Source organism: Antennarius striatus, chromosome 20 (genome assembly GCF_040054535.1).
Source record: "Antennarius striatus isolate MH-2024 chromosome 20, ASM4005453v1, whole genome shotgun sequence".
Lineage (NCBI taxonomy): Eukaryota > Metazoa > Chordata > Actinopteri > Lophiiformes > Antennariidae > Antennarius > Antennarius striatus.
In genome coordinates this window covers 12,965,978-12,983,715 of record NC_090795.1, presented here as the reverse complement: position 1 = coordinate 12,983,715, position 17,738 = coordinate 12,965,978, and the positions used below count along the sequence as shown (strand labels likewise).

Sequence of the window (17,738 nt, the reverse complement as noted above, 5' to 3'; positions counted from 1 at the left end):
GGCTTTTAGGCCCTGGAAACAAAGGGAGCAATACATCTGTGATCAAGATCAGCCCCGGTCCGCCCTGCACGGTGTTGATATAGAGACGCCAAACTCCTAACATGTCATCATGTTCCTGAGAACATGACAATAACAATGTGACGTCTACATGTCTGTTACAAGGTCTTAAATATATACATCGATCAACCTCTAGGGTTTCTAGGGAGTGCTTGTTACATGCATGAACACAGCCTGTTAATTGAACCTCAATTTTTTTGGGGGGGTGGGTGGGTTAGGGTTATAAGCACAGACTCCTGATGATTTGCAGCCTTTTGGAATTATAGTATGTGAAATCAGCGTCATGTCTCGACGATTGTTCTGGGAATCCAGCGTTTTCCTCCTATCGACTCACACGTTATTGAATCCGTCAAGAGCACGAATGCATTTCATGTTATATTTGGCATTCGAATCCACTCATTTTCAATAACAAGTCCCGGTCCCACCAGAATGGCTGTGCATCGTCGCAAAACAGATGCCTGGTGACGTAGTGACTACACAGCTCTAGCTGCTCAGCTAACAGTTCGAATTCAAACATGATTAGAACGCATTTGCAACATGGCTGGTAGAGTCACACAACTTATTAAAAGATATATTTATACTTCTGACTCATAATTCTAAAAATACCTAAACTCTTGTGGGGCGGCCTCCACTTCAACACAGAAAGCAAACAAGACTACTAAGCCACAGCATGATGGCCTCATCCACTTTCTGACTCTCTGTTCCCTCAAAAGTTGGCGCTGTCATGCGAGATTTGCTTGGATTTACTTATACCATACAAATCCACTAATCACAGCAATTAATTTGAAAGAGATTGATTTTGCCATTCTTAAATGTTGCTGTGAGCTCTGTGGATGGAAAACGAGGCTACTGTTTGAATTTTCTTACATCAGTACTGAGAGCACTGCAGGAAAAAATTCCATTCTCTATTCAGACAGAGAAATTCCACAGATCTGAAGAGACTAGGACGGCACTAAGCTGAGCAGATACCTCAGCAATGGCCAAACAGCTACATACGCATTTGTCTAACCTTAACAGCATGACGTGGCTGAAGATCATCTCATCTCGTATATTTCATTACATTTATTTGCATGTGGATGTGCACCAGACCCATAGATAGCTGAACATCTTCTATATTACAAAATTCTTCAAGATTAGTTCCTAGGTAATACACATTAGGATGCCTTAGAAAAGCAGAGTAGATGAGGTAAAAACTTAACGTTCGTGGCACAGTGGTGAGGTTATCACGGCTAGAGCTGTACTATAAGGACCTATTCATTCAAAAACTGAATTTATCCTCACACATCTGCCTTCTGAGGTCCCTTTCAGTTTCAGAGGGCTGTCAGCCCATCCAAAGCCCGGAATGGAGCAGAGAGCTTCTCATATATCTTGGAGGTCCTGGGCTCAGTCTCTGTGGTGGAGCTGCTGCCACATGGAGGTAACTCTAGCAGATTCAATATTAATGACCAATGACCAGGGCCTCCTTGTAATCCACTTAGCGTCATTACACAAGGTCAGCATGGTTACTGCTGCTGGGCTCTCACACACCCAGCTGGACGCACTGCTACATTCCTCTTGAGTGGAGTAGGCTTTGGAAGATAGTGGAACACTGTTTTGCTACTTACATTTGCATGTATTGGGTTTTACAAAGTTGCATAGCTGCTCAAAAGGCAGCGCCGCTAGAAACCCATCAGCATAATACGGATTGTTAAAAGAACACTTCACTGCAAAGGAAGCAGACACGTTTGGAAGGCAGGTGATATTTTTTGACCTTCTCGCTCACCTTAACTGGAGGGAGTCGTGAAGGCGTTTACAATCATTTGTATCACCTAAGGAAAATCCTGACCTCTCGAACACTCCCACTAAAGATGACAGATCAGAATCTGCCTAATTAAAACGTTTTTGATAGAGCTCAGAAAAGTCAGGCGAAGGCTGCAGAGAATGTTTATAAAAACACAGGTGGACACCTCCTTCCTCGGGGTATATCCTCGGCCCGGTGACCTCCTTCAGCTCCACAAGTGTCAGAGGAACTTTCAGCACACAGGACCCTCCGTGAACTTCCACCCATTTGTCTAATTTTCAAAAATACACTGAAGTTATCCCGTGAAGTCCAAGCCACCCTTCGTTAATGACCAACTGTGCTATGGCTATTAGACGAAGCATGTTGTTTTGATTTTCCACACAAAAAGAGTTCTCAGGCTGGGAAGGAATAAAGGGCATCCTCTTTGCTCCCCATCGTCTCAGTCCAAACGTCCTGTAATTGAGAAATACAGCTCAAGGTAACATGCCCTGAGGACCTTTGCCTACAGACATGAGGTAATGGGTAGGGGCAATTAGAATGAGCAGACAGGATGGGCAGAATCTCTTGCCCTGAAGCCTCATTAGTCCACAGAACTTCTCTCTATGGTCAAGGACTTTTATCCGGGGATGAGGAAAACAGAGCGGCATCACTGGCTGGCTCTTATGGTAAACCTGTGGTGATGGACTGAGTCACCACATGAAAGGCTGGGTAAAGGCCGGGTAGAAGAATGGTGGAGAAAGAGAGGCAAACAAAGGCTCATTCAAAAGCCCGGCGAGCCTCTCCCTCCACCTCTGATTCTCATGATGCATTTGTCATGACTTATCACATCATGCGCTGCTCAGGATATTGGCCCTGACGCTGTAATTTCAATGCCGTAAATCAAGATGACTGCAACTTGAGAGGTGGATGTTTCACTCTAATGGTTTTCGTAATGCATCAGGAAGACTTTGTCGGAAACTCCGGTGACATTCCGCTGGTTCCAGGGACTCAGCCTTTGGGACTGATCTACAACTTGATACTCTTACTTTGTCTCTTCAACCCAGTTCGTCTCTCGTCTCTGTTCCGCTAGCCTCACCTCCAAAACAATGGGTAATGCATAGATTTATAGACATGAAAATAAATATATCAAAAGGGTAAGATTCATGAGACCTTACTGTAGTATACCATTAATCTCCATGAGCTTAACATAAAGGTAGAGCTTAACTTACTATAAATCCTTAGATTCATCGTTGTTCTGCTGAGCTGCACTGCTCAGAATGAAAGGGGGAAGAGATGGAAAGCAGGTCTGCTTTGGTGAGAACCAGTGCTCACGTCTGAACTGGGCAAACCATTGCTTTGCCTTTCCTCACATGGCAGCTCACTTTTCAAGGGATGATGGAGAAAGATGAATAAAGAGGAAGAAGGATTTGTTATCTTAAATCAGTCAAGGGCTGCAAGCAGACCTTTTATACAACTGTATGAAGATTGATGAAAGCTTTGCCTTTCTTTACTACCACTTACTGTAGGGCAATGCCTCTTGCTGTTCTGTTTCTTGATCATATACACAGACATCAATATACACTTTGTATTTTTCAGCCTTACATAATCACTCATCTAAAGTACCCTGGCATATGTGGCAGTTTCTGGCCCTGCGTTAGCCACGAAAAGGGGAAACCTGATCTGCAAACACGTGTTACTGTCGTCCTCAGTTGAGAGCGAATAAACAGAGCATCTAGACTCCCTACAACACCCCCATCTCTGACGACAGCGTGTGCTGCTGAAGGAGCAGGCTGATGACACATCAGTGACGTTTAACAGTTTGTCTGTCACTACCTGCGATGATGCCGAATCAGCCGCTCATCATCTGTCACAACATAAACCCATCTTGTGAGTTCAGGGAGCGTCTCCCAGTCTTAACACAAGTGCTATCAAAACATGGACACACTTGACATCTCTTGTTAAATAAACACTGACAATATCCAGCAGTGAATGAGAAAGAAGCTGGGTGAAGATGTGAACCAAGTATTTTGGGTAAAATGATAGAATTAAAATTAGAAAAGCCCTGAGAAAGGGCTGAAAACACTGGTGACACCAACAAAGTCTGAGATCAGGATGCCTTTCCTCGTGAGACCCTTGATCTGCCTTAACACGAAAGCCCTGATTTTATGTAGCCTCTGAGTTTCCTTCAGTCACCGTTATCCTAATTTAGGTGAGAGATGGAGGAAAAGAAAGACATGCAGTCACTGGTTCCTCCCTTCAGCTCTGTAGCTTTTCCTGATCATATTTGGACCATTGGGTATTTCTATGGAATGTCATCACCTGTAGAGTCTTCCAATGTGTCCGACCTGGTTGTTAGGTTGTTCTTCTCAAAACCACCCTGGCATCATCTCCGCTGACCCCTTTTCACAGAGCTACTCAGCTGAAGTCTACAGGCATCTGACTTAGCAGTTTGGCACAAAACTATAGCAAGACACTGGGGTTTAATTAGGCTGCAGCGGTTTTTTTGGTGTCACGAGTCATTGGATTAAGTCCCTTTTCTTCGGTCTTGATCCAACAAACTGTCTTTCTTTAGGCGCTTAGACTCCACCTTCTTTCAGTGCTTTTTCAAACTGAACATCAAAACCCACAGACACCGGAAATCTGAAAGAAATCTAAAAGAAATCTGTAAGACTGCAAAAAAGCTTTCATGCTTGGTTGACCTGGAAATTTGGCTCATCGATAAAAGCAAAATGCAACAATGGAAAGAGTCTCAGAGAAGCAGTCATCATGTCTAAAATAACATCAAAAATACATGAAACAAACATAAATGCCACATTCATTTAACATTTTCCACATCAAGTTCGTTCATTTGAGGTTCGTGCTTTACCGTGGCTCTTAAATTACGTCATCTTATGACTTCATCCTTTAAAATTGTCGAATGGTACAAAACTGGATACGTAGCACCAAAGACCGTTAATCTTAATGTGTTCAATTAATATTTACATAACAGGAGGGAACAGAAATGCAGTTATTTTCTTTTGAGGATTTTCTGGAGCTGTGTGTTACATTTGTCTTATATGTAGATGTGAACTTGGCTCAAGACAAGAGCACACATGAACTTTATTTGACTTGTGATATTCTAGACACAGACCAAACACACCATCAGAAAACCAAATAATTAATATTCATTCATTAAAGTTGAATGGGGTCATCTGCAGTGGCTGATATGCAATGCTTTTACTGTGACAAGTTGATCAGACAAAATAAAAACACCTTGGATATACTGTACAAGTTTAGTAGATCTTTTAATATAAAACACAGCAGGAATAATGTAAATTCATAGTTTACCTCAGAAACAGAATTTAATTTTCTCGGAAGAAATTAAAAATATTTTCTGGAAACAAAATAAATCTGATTTTGATAAATAAATTCAAAGTTCAAGGGGCAAGAATTGAAAATGTGAAAAAAGGAGGAATTTATTGTGATACTAAAAATAAGCAAAACCAAAAATCAGACAAAATAGACTGATGATGTGTGTTAAAGTCATTTTTTAAAAAGTTTTGCATTGTTACTACTAAGCAGCATTAACACTCACACTACCGTTCCAATAAAAAGATAAAAGTCAAAGATATGTAAATGTCACCGGTGGAAAAGTTAGAGTAAATCAGCAGCGGAAAAAAAAGTCTCTTACAACCTGAGCAGAAAAACATAAAGAGCATCTGTGCAGTACGACGGACAAACCGAAGCTGGTTTGAGACTTAGCTGTGGCCATTGTGATTGGATAACAGAAAAACTGACTCTGCTCTCAGGTCTGTACTCCGTGTCTCTCCAAAAGTATACCAGCAAGTACCGACCTTCACAGAAACACCAATAAGACCATAACCTTAGAGGTCTAGTAAGCTTTTTTTTAAAAAAAAATCCAGGCTAGCTGCACGAGCTCCACACATTATGTTATATTGATAATGAAACAAATAAAAACATGAGCTATTCCCTTAAAGTATTAAATGTTACTACTCAACTTTTAGTATGCTGACAGTACAGCTTCCCAAGGCTGCAGCATAAATGATAACACAGCCACAATGAATGATAACTTATTGGTGCAAATTAGTAAGTTAGAGTGAGTGGGAGATTCAAATAAGCAATAGACTAATACACCGATAAAATAATTCTCATAGAGCCAGGAGCAGCTACTTAGCATTTCTTTGAGTTGAAATCCTGGATATGTGCTGGGGACCCCATATTAGCAGCTGAAGCCATTTTTATGTGAATAAAAATAAAGACTCCACCCTAATAAAACACAATTGTGAACATTTTCTAACACACAGACAGCCAAAAGTGTCCATTTCTGGGAATTTAAATGGCAAAGCTGTTATGCTGGGCATCTGAAGGGTGGCTTAATTTGCTCCAAAATTGAATACATAACACCTAAATAAATTGGCTCTGTATGTGGATTATCGGGAAAAACTCAACGAGTGTGATGGAGTCAAAAACACTTGGCTGAAAGACGAGACTTCTCCGGTGTAAAACGTTGTTATAAAAGGTGGCTACAGTTGAGATCAGGTTACTCTAGACGTCACGTGTATAAAATGCATGTAAAAAAAACTGGACGATAGAAAATATATTAATTTCTCTTAAATAAAATTACACTTACTGCCCTTTTCTGAAAAGTGTACCTGAAAATGTTTTGTTTGGAGTAACAGTCATGGAAGCATCGCAGAAGCACAGAAATACAGTCAGACACAAGGCAAATATGTTTTCTTTTCTTCCTCACAAGTTATGCTCTTACACAGACGTATGCATATATTTTGTCCACCAAGAAAAAAAAAAAGTCAGTCCCTTTGGTTTCTAATGGTCTAATGTTATAAACACACTAAAGACTAAGTCCTGGTTGGCGCGGCTGCTGATGTTCTGGCAGGGTCGCTGATGCGTTAATGGTCCAGACTCATTCCACATGCTGGCTCAGACCTAAAGGGCTTCTAGTTGGGTTGTGTGACCCAAACTATGTACTAGATCAGTGTCCAAGGCTCACATTCTGGACCGGTACCCTGTCTAGGCCTCGTTCCTGATAGACCTGGTCAGACCCAAACAACCAAATCGAGACCACTGAGGTGCAAACCTGATCTTAAGCAGAAGCTTGCTCTAATCTCTGTGTAGCTTAGGTATGCCGATGAAGCCATCCGGTGCCGTCTTCTTTTACCCCCGTTATACCCCCAACACCAGCCACAGCAGACGCACAAAGACGAAACACGGTCTCAGTTTGTTTGTTTTGTCCGAGTCTTTCCCTTTGCTCCTTTGAAAGTCTGCTTGGATCTCAGGAGTGAGTCCAGCTAACTGGGACCCAGTGAGTCTCCGTCTCCACTTTCCTTAACGTCAAGCGCAGCTCGCCGAAGGCGGTCGAGAGGTCGTCGTTAACGATGACCTTCTCAAACAGGTGACCGTATTGATTCTCCATCACCTGAGCACTTCTCACCATCTCCTGAAAGTCTTCCTCCTGCAAGACATGTAGAAAACGACAGAGGTGAAACAAATAACACATTTGTCCTTGGATAAAACTTCATTTAATAGGTTTATTACTACAAGAAGAATGAAATAAAGATAAATCAATGCAAGCTTACATAGAGGCATAAACAGGGATCTTCAAGGAGGATGAAAAATGTTCTATGTTAGTATGCAAATGATGTGTTCAGTGTAAAGAATGAAACCACACACTGACTGTGAGGAACAGCCCAAAATATATTTTTATCAGGTTGGGTTAAAGTGGCTTCACGGATTTAGTTCTGTGCTTTCCCTGGAGACACCCAGCTTTAGATTTCTGTCGATACGGGTTTAGAGTAAAACTCTTTGCCAACACACAATACAAAATACACACAGTTGCTCATTCATACGCAGAAACGTCAACACACACATACGTACAAGCAGGACTGTGTGCATACAATGTGTGCACACATAAACAAGGCCTTGTTAAAGTTTAAAATGGCACAAATTTTGGAGACTCTCCTTCCAGCCAGGAGTTACTTCAGAATGTTTTGGGGCAGTTTTCCGCTTCCTAACGGATTAGCTGTGCAGCTACACATTCACATGAAGTCGCTGTGATACTCCGCCTCAGTCCTGTCAGTTTTCTGCCTGGGATGTCTCTACTTTACAAAAGTCATCATCTCCTGTTCTATTGTCTTTTGTGATGGGAGGTTGTATTGGTTTAATTTATGTCTGTGTGTTGGAGGAAGATCACGGGCCTGGATGAAGAGTTTACAGGCCTGTGAGGAAGCTGCTCTGTGGGGCTGCAGTCAGGACGTCCACTGTTGGACTAGCACTTAAAGATGACTACTGCGTCTAACACCAGGATGACCCCTCTGCCCTGCCTTGGCAACATGGGAGACCAAACTGTTTTGTGTGTAGTGTTTCCATGTCCACCAGTGAGCCTGTGTGTCTGTCTCCAGTTAGGCCATTCCAGGTAAAAGAACATTAATCAGAGCAGGACGCTGCTAAACGGACAGCAAGCTGGGTGAAGAAATGGAAAGAGAATAGAAAAAAAAACAGAGGAAGAAAATAATAAGGTAGATGTAGGATGAAATAAACAGGGCAGAGTGACTATAATGAAGGTAAAAGAGGAAAATGGAAAGCCGAGTGAGTGGGAGTGAGTGGATGTTCTTTGGCGTTCACTGATCCATGCTGGATCGCTTTCCTCGAAGCTGATGCCACTTCTGGAGGGCTAGTCTGAAGGAAAAGCACCAGAGACTCATTTATCCCCACTGCCTTTAGATTGCTTAATTTCCACATGAAATGATGTGGCGTCTTGAGCCTGTGTAAGTACTTTGTTTTACCCCAGATGAATGGAGGTTTTCATTGCACAATATGAGACTACAAACACAGTTTAACAACCACAAATTTTAATCAACGTCAGGATTTTATGGCTTACATTCTTATCGTATTTATTATGTTTGTGATTTTACTGTATCTCTTTCCGCAAATTCCCTCCAGTAGAACCATAAATCCTTTCAACACTTCAGCGACACATGACAGCGTGTGCCAGAATCAGGTATCATCTTTTAAAACGATCACATGAACCACTGTGTCATCCATGGAAGACCAGGTTTATCGATCCCAGAGAAACACACCTTTTCATTCAGGTTTAAGTTAAAGCTGCACAATAAACGGTCAAATTACAGGTCATGTACCGTTAAGCTTATGGATAATTAACTCAAACATGTCACGGTGCACTTTTTTTTCTGCTTGGTTCTCATTTTCCATCACTTTCCTTCTAGAAAAGTCTGTCTGATATATTGCCTAATTTACTATGATTTAAATTATTCCGGCTTCAAGGAGCTATTTTATTTTAATTTTATTATTATTATTCGTCAGACGTGACTGACTGGCAGCCTTCATCATTTAAAAGTGTCAAGTCCGCTATGAAAAGGTTCTAGAATGATTGAATCTTTCCAAATAGAGCCGTTAAAATCGTCTGGTGAAAATTCCTGGACTGGATCATATTGCAATATACTATATCGTATAAAAGAAAAATAATGCAATGCCAGTTTTTTTCCCCCAAAATTCATGCAGCTCTATTTTAAATGATTGAAGCCATTGCAGAAAATGTGACTTTTTCTGCAATGACCACATTACAGTCTGAATTATGCATTACAGCGGCATGTTTTTTGCTTGTTTCAACATCACGCTTCAACTCCTCTCTTGAAAACTGAACGGTCTCCAGTTTAAACAATGGGGCTAAAGTCAGACAGTGCTGCTCAAACAATGAGACGACTGTTCCTCAGTTTTTACCATTAAAGCAGACATGTCTCTTTGAGAGAGAAATAAAGCTAGCGGCGGACAGAATGTGCCCGAGGCGACTCATCCATCAACAGCTTCGGTTTCAGAGGCTTGAGTCCTTCAGGACACACAGACATTTTGACTGAACCAGGTTTATTACCTGGCTGAAATATGCCTCCTTGTCACTGTTTAAGGGGGAGTTTTTCTGTGAATTCACAGAACAGGACAGGCTAACAACAGCAAACTGAGAGACAAACAGCATCAATAACTCTGGTTTTAGGCAATCATCCTGTTTGTGTCAAGCTCATTGTTGTCAGGAACCCTGCTGGGAAATGAGGAGGAGAGGGAAAATGGAACTTCCTTATCTGAATGACGCAGGCTTATTATCTGTGTGTCTGTGCTCAGCTTGTTGTGAGTAAGAGTGACCTTCCACTGTGACCTAGCTGCACATCGTGTGTGTGATCACACCTGAGGGTCGGCAAAAGCCCCACAAACAGAAAATCTGCTTGTCAATGAAAGCACCAGATGGTAATGATAGATTAAAATGATTATGTACATGTCACAATAAATCATATTCATTTAAATGATGCAATGAATGTGTAGACAGCCCTGCAATGTCAAACTAACGTATGTACATCAGGGTGAAGCCGAAGCATTCTGCTGCACAAACTTAAAAATACTCATTTTTGACCGGAGGGCTAAAACTTCTGTAGAAACAAGAGGCTGGTTGCTTAAAGTTGCTTAAAGTCTGGCAAAGTTCCAGGTTTTTTCATTTAAAAATAGTTTCTCGGGGAAAGGCAGCCTGATTTTATACAATTTGAAAAGCTGGATTTTATTTTTTTTTAGCATGAGGTCACCGGTGAAAAAAATTCAAAATAGATCTGGAGTTTGATGGAAAAGTATCATCTAGTTTTCAAGAGAATAATTCAGTAAACTTGAGGTGTCTCTTATTTGCATCTGTTTTTAATAAAGACAACCCAAACCTAACCCCACCATGTCAGATTCACACCTTTACACTCCAATCCTCATACCATCGCCTCCTCCAATGCTAATCTGCGGTCTGTCAGTCTCCATGTCTTTCTCAGCCTCCCTCACTCCTCATGTTTCCCCCCTCCTAGTATCCCATCAGGCCGTGTCTGTTGCATTGTTGACTGGGATGTTGGCCTAAATGCTGCCTGTGGTGAGCGAGACACGCGAGCAAAAGAGCGAGCGTTGAGCTCCGGGCCCGATGGGGCTGGGAAAACCATCATCCACCCTCACCCCGTCACCCCTCCTGGTTCCCCCACCAGGCAGCTTCACAGCAGCGCTGAATGCTGGCTAATTGGTTTCATCTGCGTCCCTGTTAGGGCTGGGAAAAAGGTGTGTAAGGTATGACCTCATCAGTCAAGCACACACACACACACACACACACACACACACACACACACACACACACACACACTGCAGACTCAGGGTCCAGTTTTCCTGTTGTTTCTTTGGCTGTTAATCTGTTCGGCGTTAAGTCATTTTTTTCTATAGGATAAAATCATCACATCGTTGGGCTGTGTTCCTCTGATACACACTTTGTATGACTGAACTTCTCGTTACAGAAACATGTTTATTTTCCAAGTCCTGATCCAATTTCCTGACATGGGTCATCAATCTCTCGTTTAACTTAAACTAACCTGAAGAGCATTTACAAATATCCAGTTAGGGAGCAGCAGCTGAAGTGTTAGCTACAATGAAATTGATTTCCAATGATTGACGAAATGAAGAAAATACATTTTTATATCTGTAACATCTGTTGATCAATCGCTGACTAATAAACTTGCATTATCTGCTGCTTACCGTGAAAGACTTGGCAGTTCCCTTGTCATCCTTGTTTGATATGACTTTGGCGTTCTGTCTGGTCTCCCTCAACCTCTCGATTGTCGGGGGCTTCACAAACACAATGACGGGTTTAAATTCTGCCGTCCGCAGGTGCTTTATTGTCTTAGGAGGAAAAAAAAAAGAGAAATTGATCAGAGCAGGAAAATAGTGAGAAGGAAAGAGCAGAGAGCAGTGATAAAAGTAGAAATCAGAGGTTATTTAATGGAGGTTTCTGACATTTGTTGGTGGAGATATGTAAAGGGTTCAGTGAACACTGTCACCTGCTTCACAAATCTTGGACTGATTATGTGGCAGTGACACCTTTATATCCATACAAATAGAATGGCTTGGAAATATCCCTGATCTGTTATTGACTGGGGAAACAATGTCAAGTTTCAGTTACGTTCATGTCGGGAGATTTAATCTGTTTAACGCCCTTTGCTCCGTTACATAAAAGTGTAAGATTTTAAGCACCGCTCATCATTGTTCACACTTTCTTTAAAATATTTCATTATTATCCCTTAATGTTTGCTGTTTATTTATTACAGCATGATTACTGATGCGATTTTAGTAAACGATGCATTTAAAAAACAGGCATTTTGGTTATATATCAGTTCTTTCGAAAGATATAAGTTAAATTTCATACATGTTCACATGTGGCTGGCATTCTAGGTTCTCCATTGTGGTGGCAAATACACCACAAGTCTGGTTCTTGAAAGGTAGACTAGAGGTCAGAGTCGGTTAGTGGTGGCGTCAGGCTTCAGGCTCTTCTCTGTTTCTGGCATCATGATCAAGGCATCTTACTGTGTTAATAGCCAGAGCATCCAAACCCATAAGCGATAGGAAGATGGATCAAAACTCGAAGGAGTGGCGGGAGAAGAACCTTTTCTCATCATCAGCTCACCACACATCAGCATGGGAGCAGTGTCGGGTTTTGACGTTGCTGCTGATCTTATCTGTGAGTCATGTTGCAGAATGGGCTCGTAGTGAAGGTAAGGGGATGACTATCGGCTTACACAATGCCACAAATGTATGCCAAAAACAGAGCGGTACATGCCTGAATGTACATGCACCCACATGAGCTTCCACAGACTCTTTCTCACATGATTCAGACGTGGGCTCCCGGGCTGAATGTTGATGCTACTCAGGCTGGGGTGGTTTGAAAACAAGCCAGGATAATCTATATAATGGTGTTTTTGCCAGTGTGTCATTATCCACTGAGAAGAAAACAAACAGAGAGCAGCTTGTGGAGCAGAGGTTGGAAGATACAAGCCTCGATTTGGATTAATTGTAATCGTGCTCTAGGGGCTCGGTGACAAGTCGGTCATTTGTGGAGGGTCTGATCGCCAACCTACACGACACATTTGCCAAAGGGGAAACCTTCAAATAGAGGAAGTTAGCAATAATTGCTCCCTCAAAAATGCCACTTTTTAAAACATCCGTTGTGTTGGGAGAAGCTGAGACCTTGAAGACAGCCAAGAAAATGAGAGATCTGTTCTGAGCGGCAGTGGCAATGGGTTGAGAATACAAGCAGGACAGAAGAGAGGGAGAGTGGGATTAGAAGGAGCTGCAGGGGAAGGGTTTGTATCACTCACATGTGGCTGGACATCCAATAAACACACTTTGTTCCTGGAGAGGACGGCGCGTACAGAGTCGAGACTTGTCCCGTAGTAATTCCCTTTGTACTCGCCATACTCGATGAATCTGAGTAGTAAAATGGACAGGCAGAATGTGGAGATGAGAAGATTGCACATTTTTGCGATGTTTTTGTACTAGGATTATTGTCTAATGCCATTCTAATGTCCTTTGAGAGTAACATTAGAATCTCCTAATCTGGTGGACTGCGTCAGCATACTCTTGAGATTCAGTTTAGAAATAATGACATATAAAATCCCCACAAATCCACAAAGACAGGAGGATTACTCTTTCAACCGCTGACAGATCTGAAGATAGCATTCTCCAGCAGAACTGAAAAACCAGACGTTTTGGCCGAGTAAGTTTTTATATAATCTCCTACGTTACCCCTTCAATCAGTAACACCTGTTTGTACCAGAGAGACCACAAGTCCACGGATGCAAAAACATTCCCTCCTTTTAATCCTTTAGGATTTTAGCCCAGCAAGAAACTGCGTGGGTACAAAGCAAACAAACACTTTTCCACCAGATAATCTTCCCTCCTTCACACCAATAAGCTGTCATGACAAAAAAAAAAAAAAGCCACCAGGGTATTTTTAGCTGAAAACAAGGAGGAAAAAAAGTGAAGAAACCAACGACGTGGAAAGAATTTGAAGCTAATAGGACTACGTGGTACGTTTTCAGACTGCTCATGACGAGTGTCGGACAGAGCGACGGCCTCAAACCGACTGAAGCCAAGCAGAGAGAAGGATTTATGGTAATTGCCCACGTAAGAAAGTTTTACTCAGCATATCTTTAATATAAGGCTGCATTATATCGCCAAAAAAGTAATATTTAGGTCTGGTGAAATTCATTTAAGAGCTTACAGGAAGTAGCCTGAGTAATAAGTCGCACCTTGTAGAATGCTCTGCTGTTCACTAGAGGAGAAGGTATATAGATTACACAAAGACATGTCCGAGGGGTTCCAACTCTACTGAATGGACGCTTTGCCATTTTGACACAGAACAGGGCTTCCCTTGGAAAAGTTGTTCGGGCTAAACACACGTTGTTGTGGTCTCATTTCAGAAGCCTTTTATTTCTGCACATTGTTTCTGCTGCATGCAACGAGGCGCAACGCAAACAAGTTCATCTCACTCCTCGTCTACTTTGCTGCCTTGTAATTACAGCGTGGAGTGTCCCACGCATCCACCCCACATCACAGCTCGGACACTCACCCCTCTGTCTCCCTGGAAAACATTGCATGACTTGACCTTCACCACAACATGACCTAAATATACAGCCCCCCCTTTTCCTTCTTTCTCTGCATGCCCTGACACTGTATACACTCACCACCGCAAGCCTCCTTCCTTGTCTTAAGTAGTGCGTGTGTGTGTTTAAGTGCATAAATGTTTTGCATGCACACCCTATAGTATATCTTTTCTCCCCTCTTCCAGTTCATGTGAGACCAGCAGAAAGGCATCAATCATCCTCCTGACTATTACAACTTGCATTTCAATCTGTTGGCCACAAACGTCAAGGCGGGCCTTGGTGTGGCTGGATTCAGAGAGAGTGCCGGAGGAAAGTAGGAAGCAGAGACAGGAGACCTTGGGGCGACTGTCTGGAGATGTGTTAGCGACATAGGGCTGGGTCCTGTCAACACAGGCTCACACTCTATTACAGAGACACACAGGCGATGGCAGGGAGCCTGTGTTACAAAAATGGCAGCGAGTGCTGGACCAGACCGGGTCCGACCTTCTCTGCCGCGTTGCCTCTTAGCAGATCACAGCAAGGGGGGATAGAGGTGGGGGAAGAGTCCCAACTCACACGCTCTGAACACCATTAATTCTATTAGACTGAGCTGAAGACCACATGAACTACACTATACATGTACTTCTGTGACATGTAATGTAACGTGACAGATTAGCCAACGAACAGATTTGCTGGGGCAGAAGTCAATTACTGCTAGTAATTCATAATGGAAACATTCTCCCTTTAATGTGAGCTTCAGCTGTATTTCTAGGTGATGTAATGTGTCACAGAAATCATCTAAAAACAAACAATTAAATAAACCAACAAATTTCCAACTTCCACACCCAAACTGTCAACAATTATTTTAATATGTGGAATTCTAGCATTTTTGTATGAACACCAAAGCAGAGAAAGTTAAGAAGGTAAGTAAAAACAAAACTTATTGTAAAAGAATGAAGTTGTAATTTTACAAACATTCCGTGATATAATTTGAAAATCTTCATAATTTTACAAGCAGCAAAAGTCATACTACTTTTAACTTTTGCATTTAACAATAAACGTCTTGTTATACAGTTGCCACAATTTCAACCATCAAAAAATACATTACATTGTTCATTATTTAACACATTACTTCATTTTGTAAAATGTAATTTTTTTACTTTCTGGCATTTATTTTGATAGTAAGTGGAGATACAAACAGGATCCATTGGAAATCAGCCTGTGCATCTTAGCCACAAAATATATTTTCATACAGATTTTAAACAACTATAATAACATATAACAATTCATCATTGATATTCTGATGCCAAACTAGTGACACTTATTTGAGAACGAAGGATTCATGATGTACTTGCATATTTTATCACGTTCTAGATGAAGAACTTGTGTGATACAACTCAATACAAGATAAGTTATTGGTATAATTGAAGTATTTACGGTAAAGGGGCATCATCAGAAATGGGGGCACCACTGACTTACTTTGGTCAGAGTTGGTTGGCTCTATCACTATTCACACTTATGACCAAACACGTTAGTGCCTACTTGTTGTTGCGGATGTCCGTCTCAAAAAGGTGTTTGGAGATGAAGTGGTACTCCACGCCGTCGCTCTCCTGGTTCCTCTTGGCCCGACTGGTGTCTGAGAGAGAAGAGACGCAGCGATTACCTCAGACTTAGACTCTGTGACTCACTGTTGGGGCTGAAAGCATCTGAACTAAACCCGTTATTAACATCGCAGGAAGTCTGAAACACAGCTTGCGCGGCCATGCCAACCCTTGTATATATTATTGTGTAATAGCTCCATAAAATACACAACCTGTAGGGCTGCTCAGACACATAACTGACATTCAGTAGAGTTTTACTGTGTGTCATTAAATTTGTCTCTTGTAATGTGGCTGCTGTGCATGTGGAAACAGGAGCCAGAGCGTTAGCCGCCAGCGTTAGCCGCTGTAAGGTAATTGAGTTTGGGTTCTCTCGTGAACATCAAGTGTCTACATTTACTTGGCCATAAACCATAAAGCCTCCCTGTAAAATGGACAGCACGTGGACAAAGCGTGGATGTGTAAAGGTCAAGGGGTTGACTTAAACTCTGGCTGGTCTCACGGGAGTTACCCCCATCAGACTCTGGCATCTCCAAGACAAACTATTATTAAAGTTTTATCACCTGCTGACAAACGTTTGCTTATTACTCCTCTGAATTGTTCTTTTAGTCAGCATGCGCTGCGGTTGTACCCTGGTAGTTGTGCCTTTCCTTACAATCCAAACTGATATAAAGAGTTTATGGAAAATTAATGGTGTGATTTCTCTAATGCGTCAGTCACTTGAGAAGGCAAGACCACTATAAATCCCCCTGTGGTGGAGAAGACACTGAGTAGGACCTGTCATCAGCCTCAAAACATGAAAAGACAGCCAAAACAGCCTTGTCACGAGATAACATATACTTATACCTCCCATTAAGATGTGTGTAAAACGCAGTGCCAAACAGCACCTCAGCAGTTAGACCAACCATCAGCCATGTGCTACCCCAACATAGTTTTGTGGTGTAAAAAATAATTACAGAGAAACGAAAGAATATTCATCCATTCAATCCCAAATCATGGAAAATATCACTAACTTGGATTGGGATAAAAATATTTAACCCCGACTCTAATGGCTTATTGCAGTGTTCCCTGTGTTTCTTAGAAGGCTGGTTTACATTTTGCAGCGACATGCAGGGGGAGGAAAAAACGTCTAAACCGGGGCCACAAATCGGTGGTCTCCAAAGCTCCGGTTTTCAAATTAACAAAAAAGGGGCAATGCTTTCAGGCTTAATCCGAAACAACAGCAAGTGTTAAACACATCCATGTGTCCATTGGCAGCAATCAAATCTTTAAAAAAAAAAGACGGAGACGAATCTTTTCCTCTAAATGAGAGCCAGGATTTGTACCATAAGTCTTCTATATGAATCAGGCTGCTGGAGCTCTATTAAACAAAGCATCACAGGTCACATTTGCGAACAATTAACATGCCTGGTGGAAAATAAGGCCCCGTTGATGTGATTTTAATACCAGGGACATTTCAAGTGTCAGACTTTGACTGGGACACATCAGTTATGCCACACTGCTTGTAGCAAACACAGCAATTAATCGGTGGTCCTTATATTTCCTCAAACTCATGTTGCTGTTTCCCTCCAAACCTCAGATTGTAACTGTGCAATTACTAATGCCAGTGCCCTGCTTAAGTATATGAATCAAAAAGATTTATTTGTCCCAACATGCTGGTTTTAGGACATCAGCGCTGCAGAAAACTAAAAAAGCTCACAAGCCTGGGTGAGTCAGTCGTCTGCAACAGAGCTGGAGGATGTTCAGAAGTTTGTCCCTGGGCCTTTAAAACGAGAAAACATGGAGGAGGCAGCGGAAAAAACGGCAGACAGAAAGAAAATGAAGAATAAACTGAGAAAGAAAGAAGGGTGGGTCGCCCGGTGCCAATTCTTG

General features: G+C 41.9%; 1 protein-coding gene across 4 annotated transcripts in view; it reads right to left on the bottom strand.

Annotated features, from left to right (window-relative positions):
- Positions 1 to 5,083: 5,083 nt before the first annotated feature.
- Positions 5,084 to 17,738, bottom strand: part of mpp7a (MAGUK p55 scaffold protein 7a) — a 112,160-nt gene continuing 99,505 nt past the window's right edge. For all 4 annotated transcript variants that reach the window (XM_068304073.1, XM_068304072.1, XM_068304074.1 and 1 more), the window contains 4 exons: positions 15,811 to 15,904; positions 13,003 to 13,111; positions 11,387 to 11,530; positions 5,084 to 7,286 (listed from right to left, as the gene is read on the bottom strand). In XM_068304073.1, the coding sequence (XP_068160174.1) occupies positions 7,107 to 7,286; positions 11,387 to 11,530; positions 13,003 to 13,111; positions 15,811 to 15,904 (527 nt within the window). In that variant the 3' untranslated portion in view covers positions 5,084 to 7,106. The remainder of the gene's footprint in view (positions 7,287 to 11,386; positions 11,531 to 13,002; positions 13,112 to 15,810; positions 15,905 to 17,738) is intronic.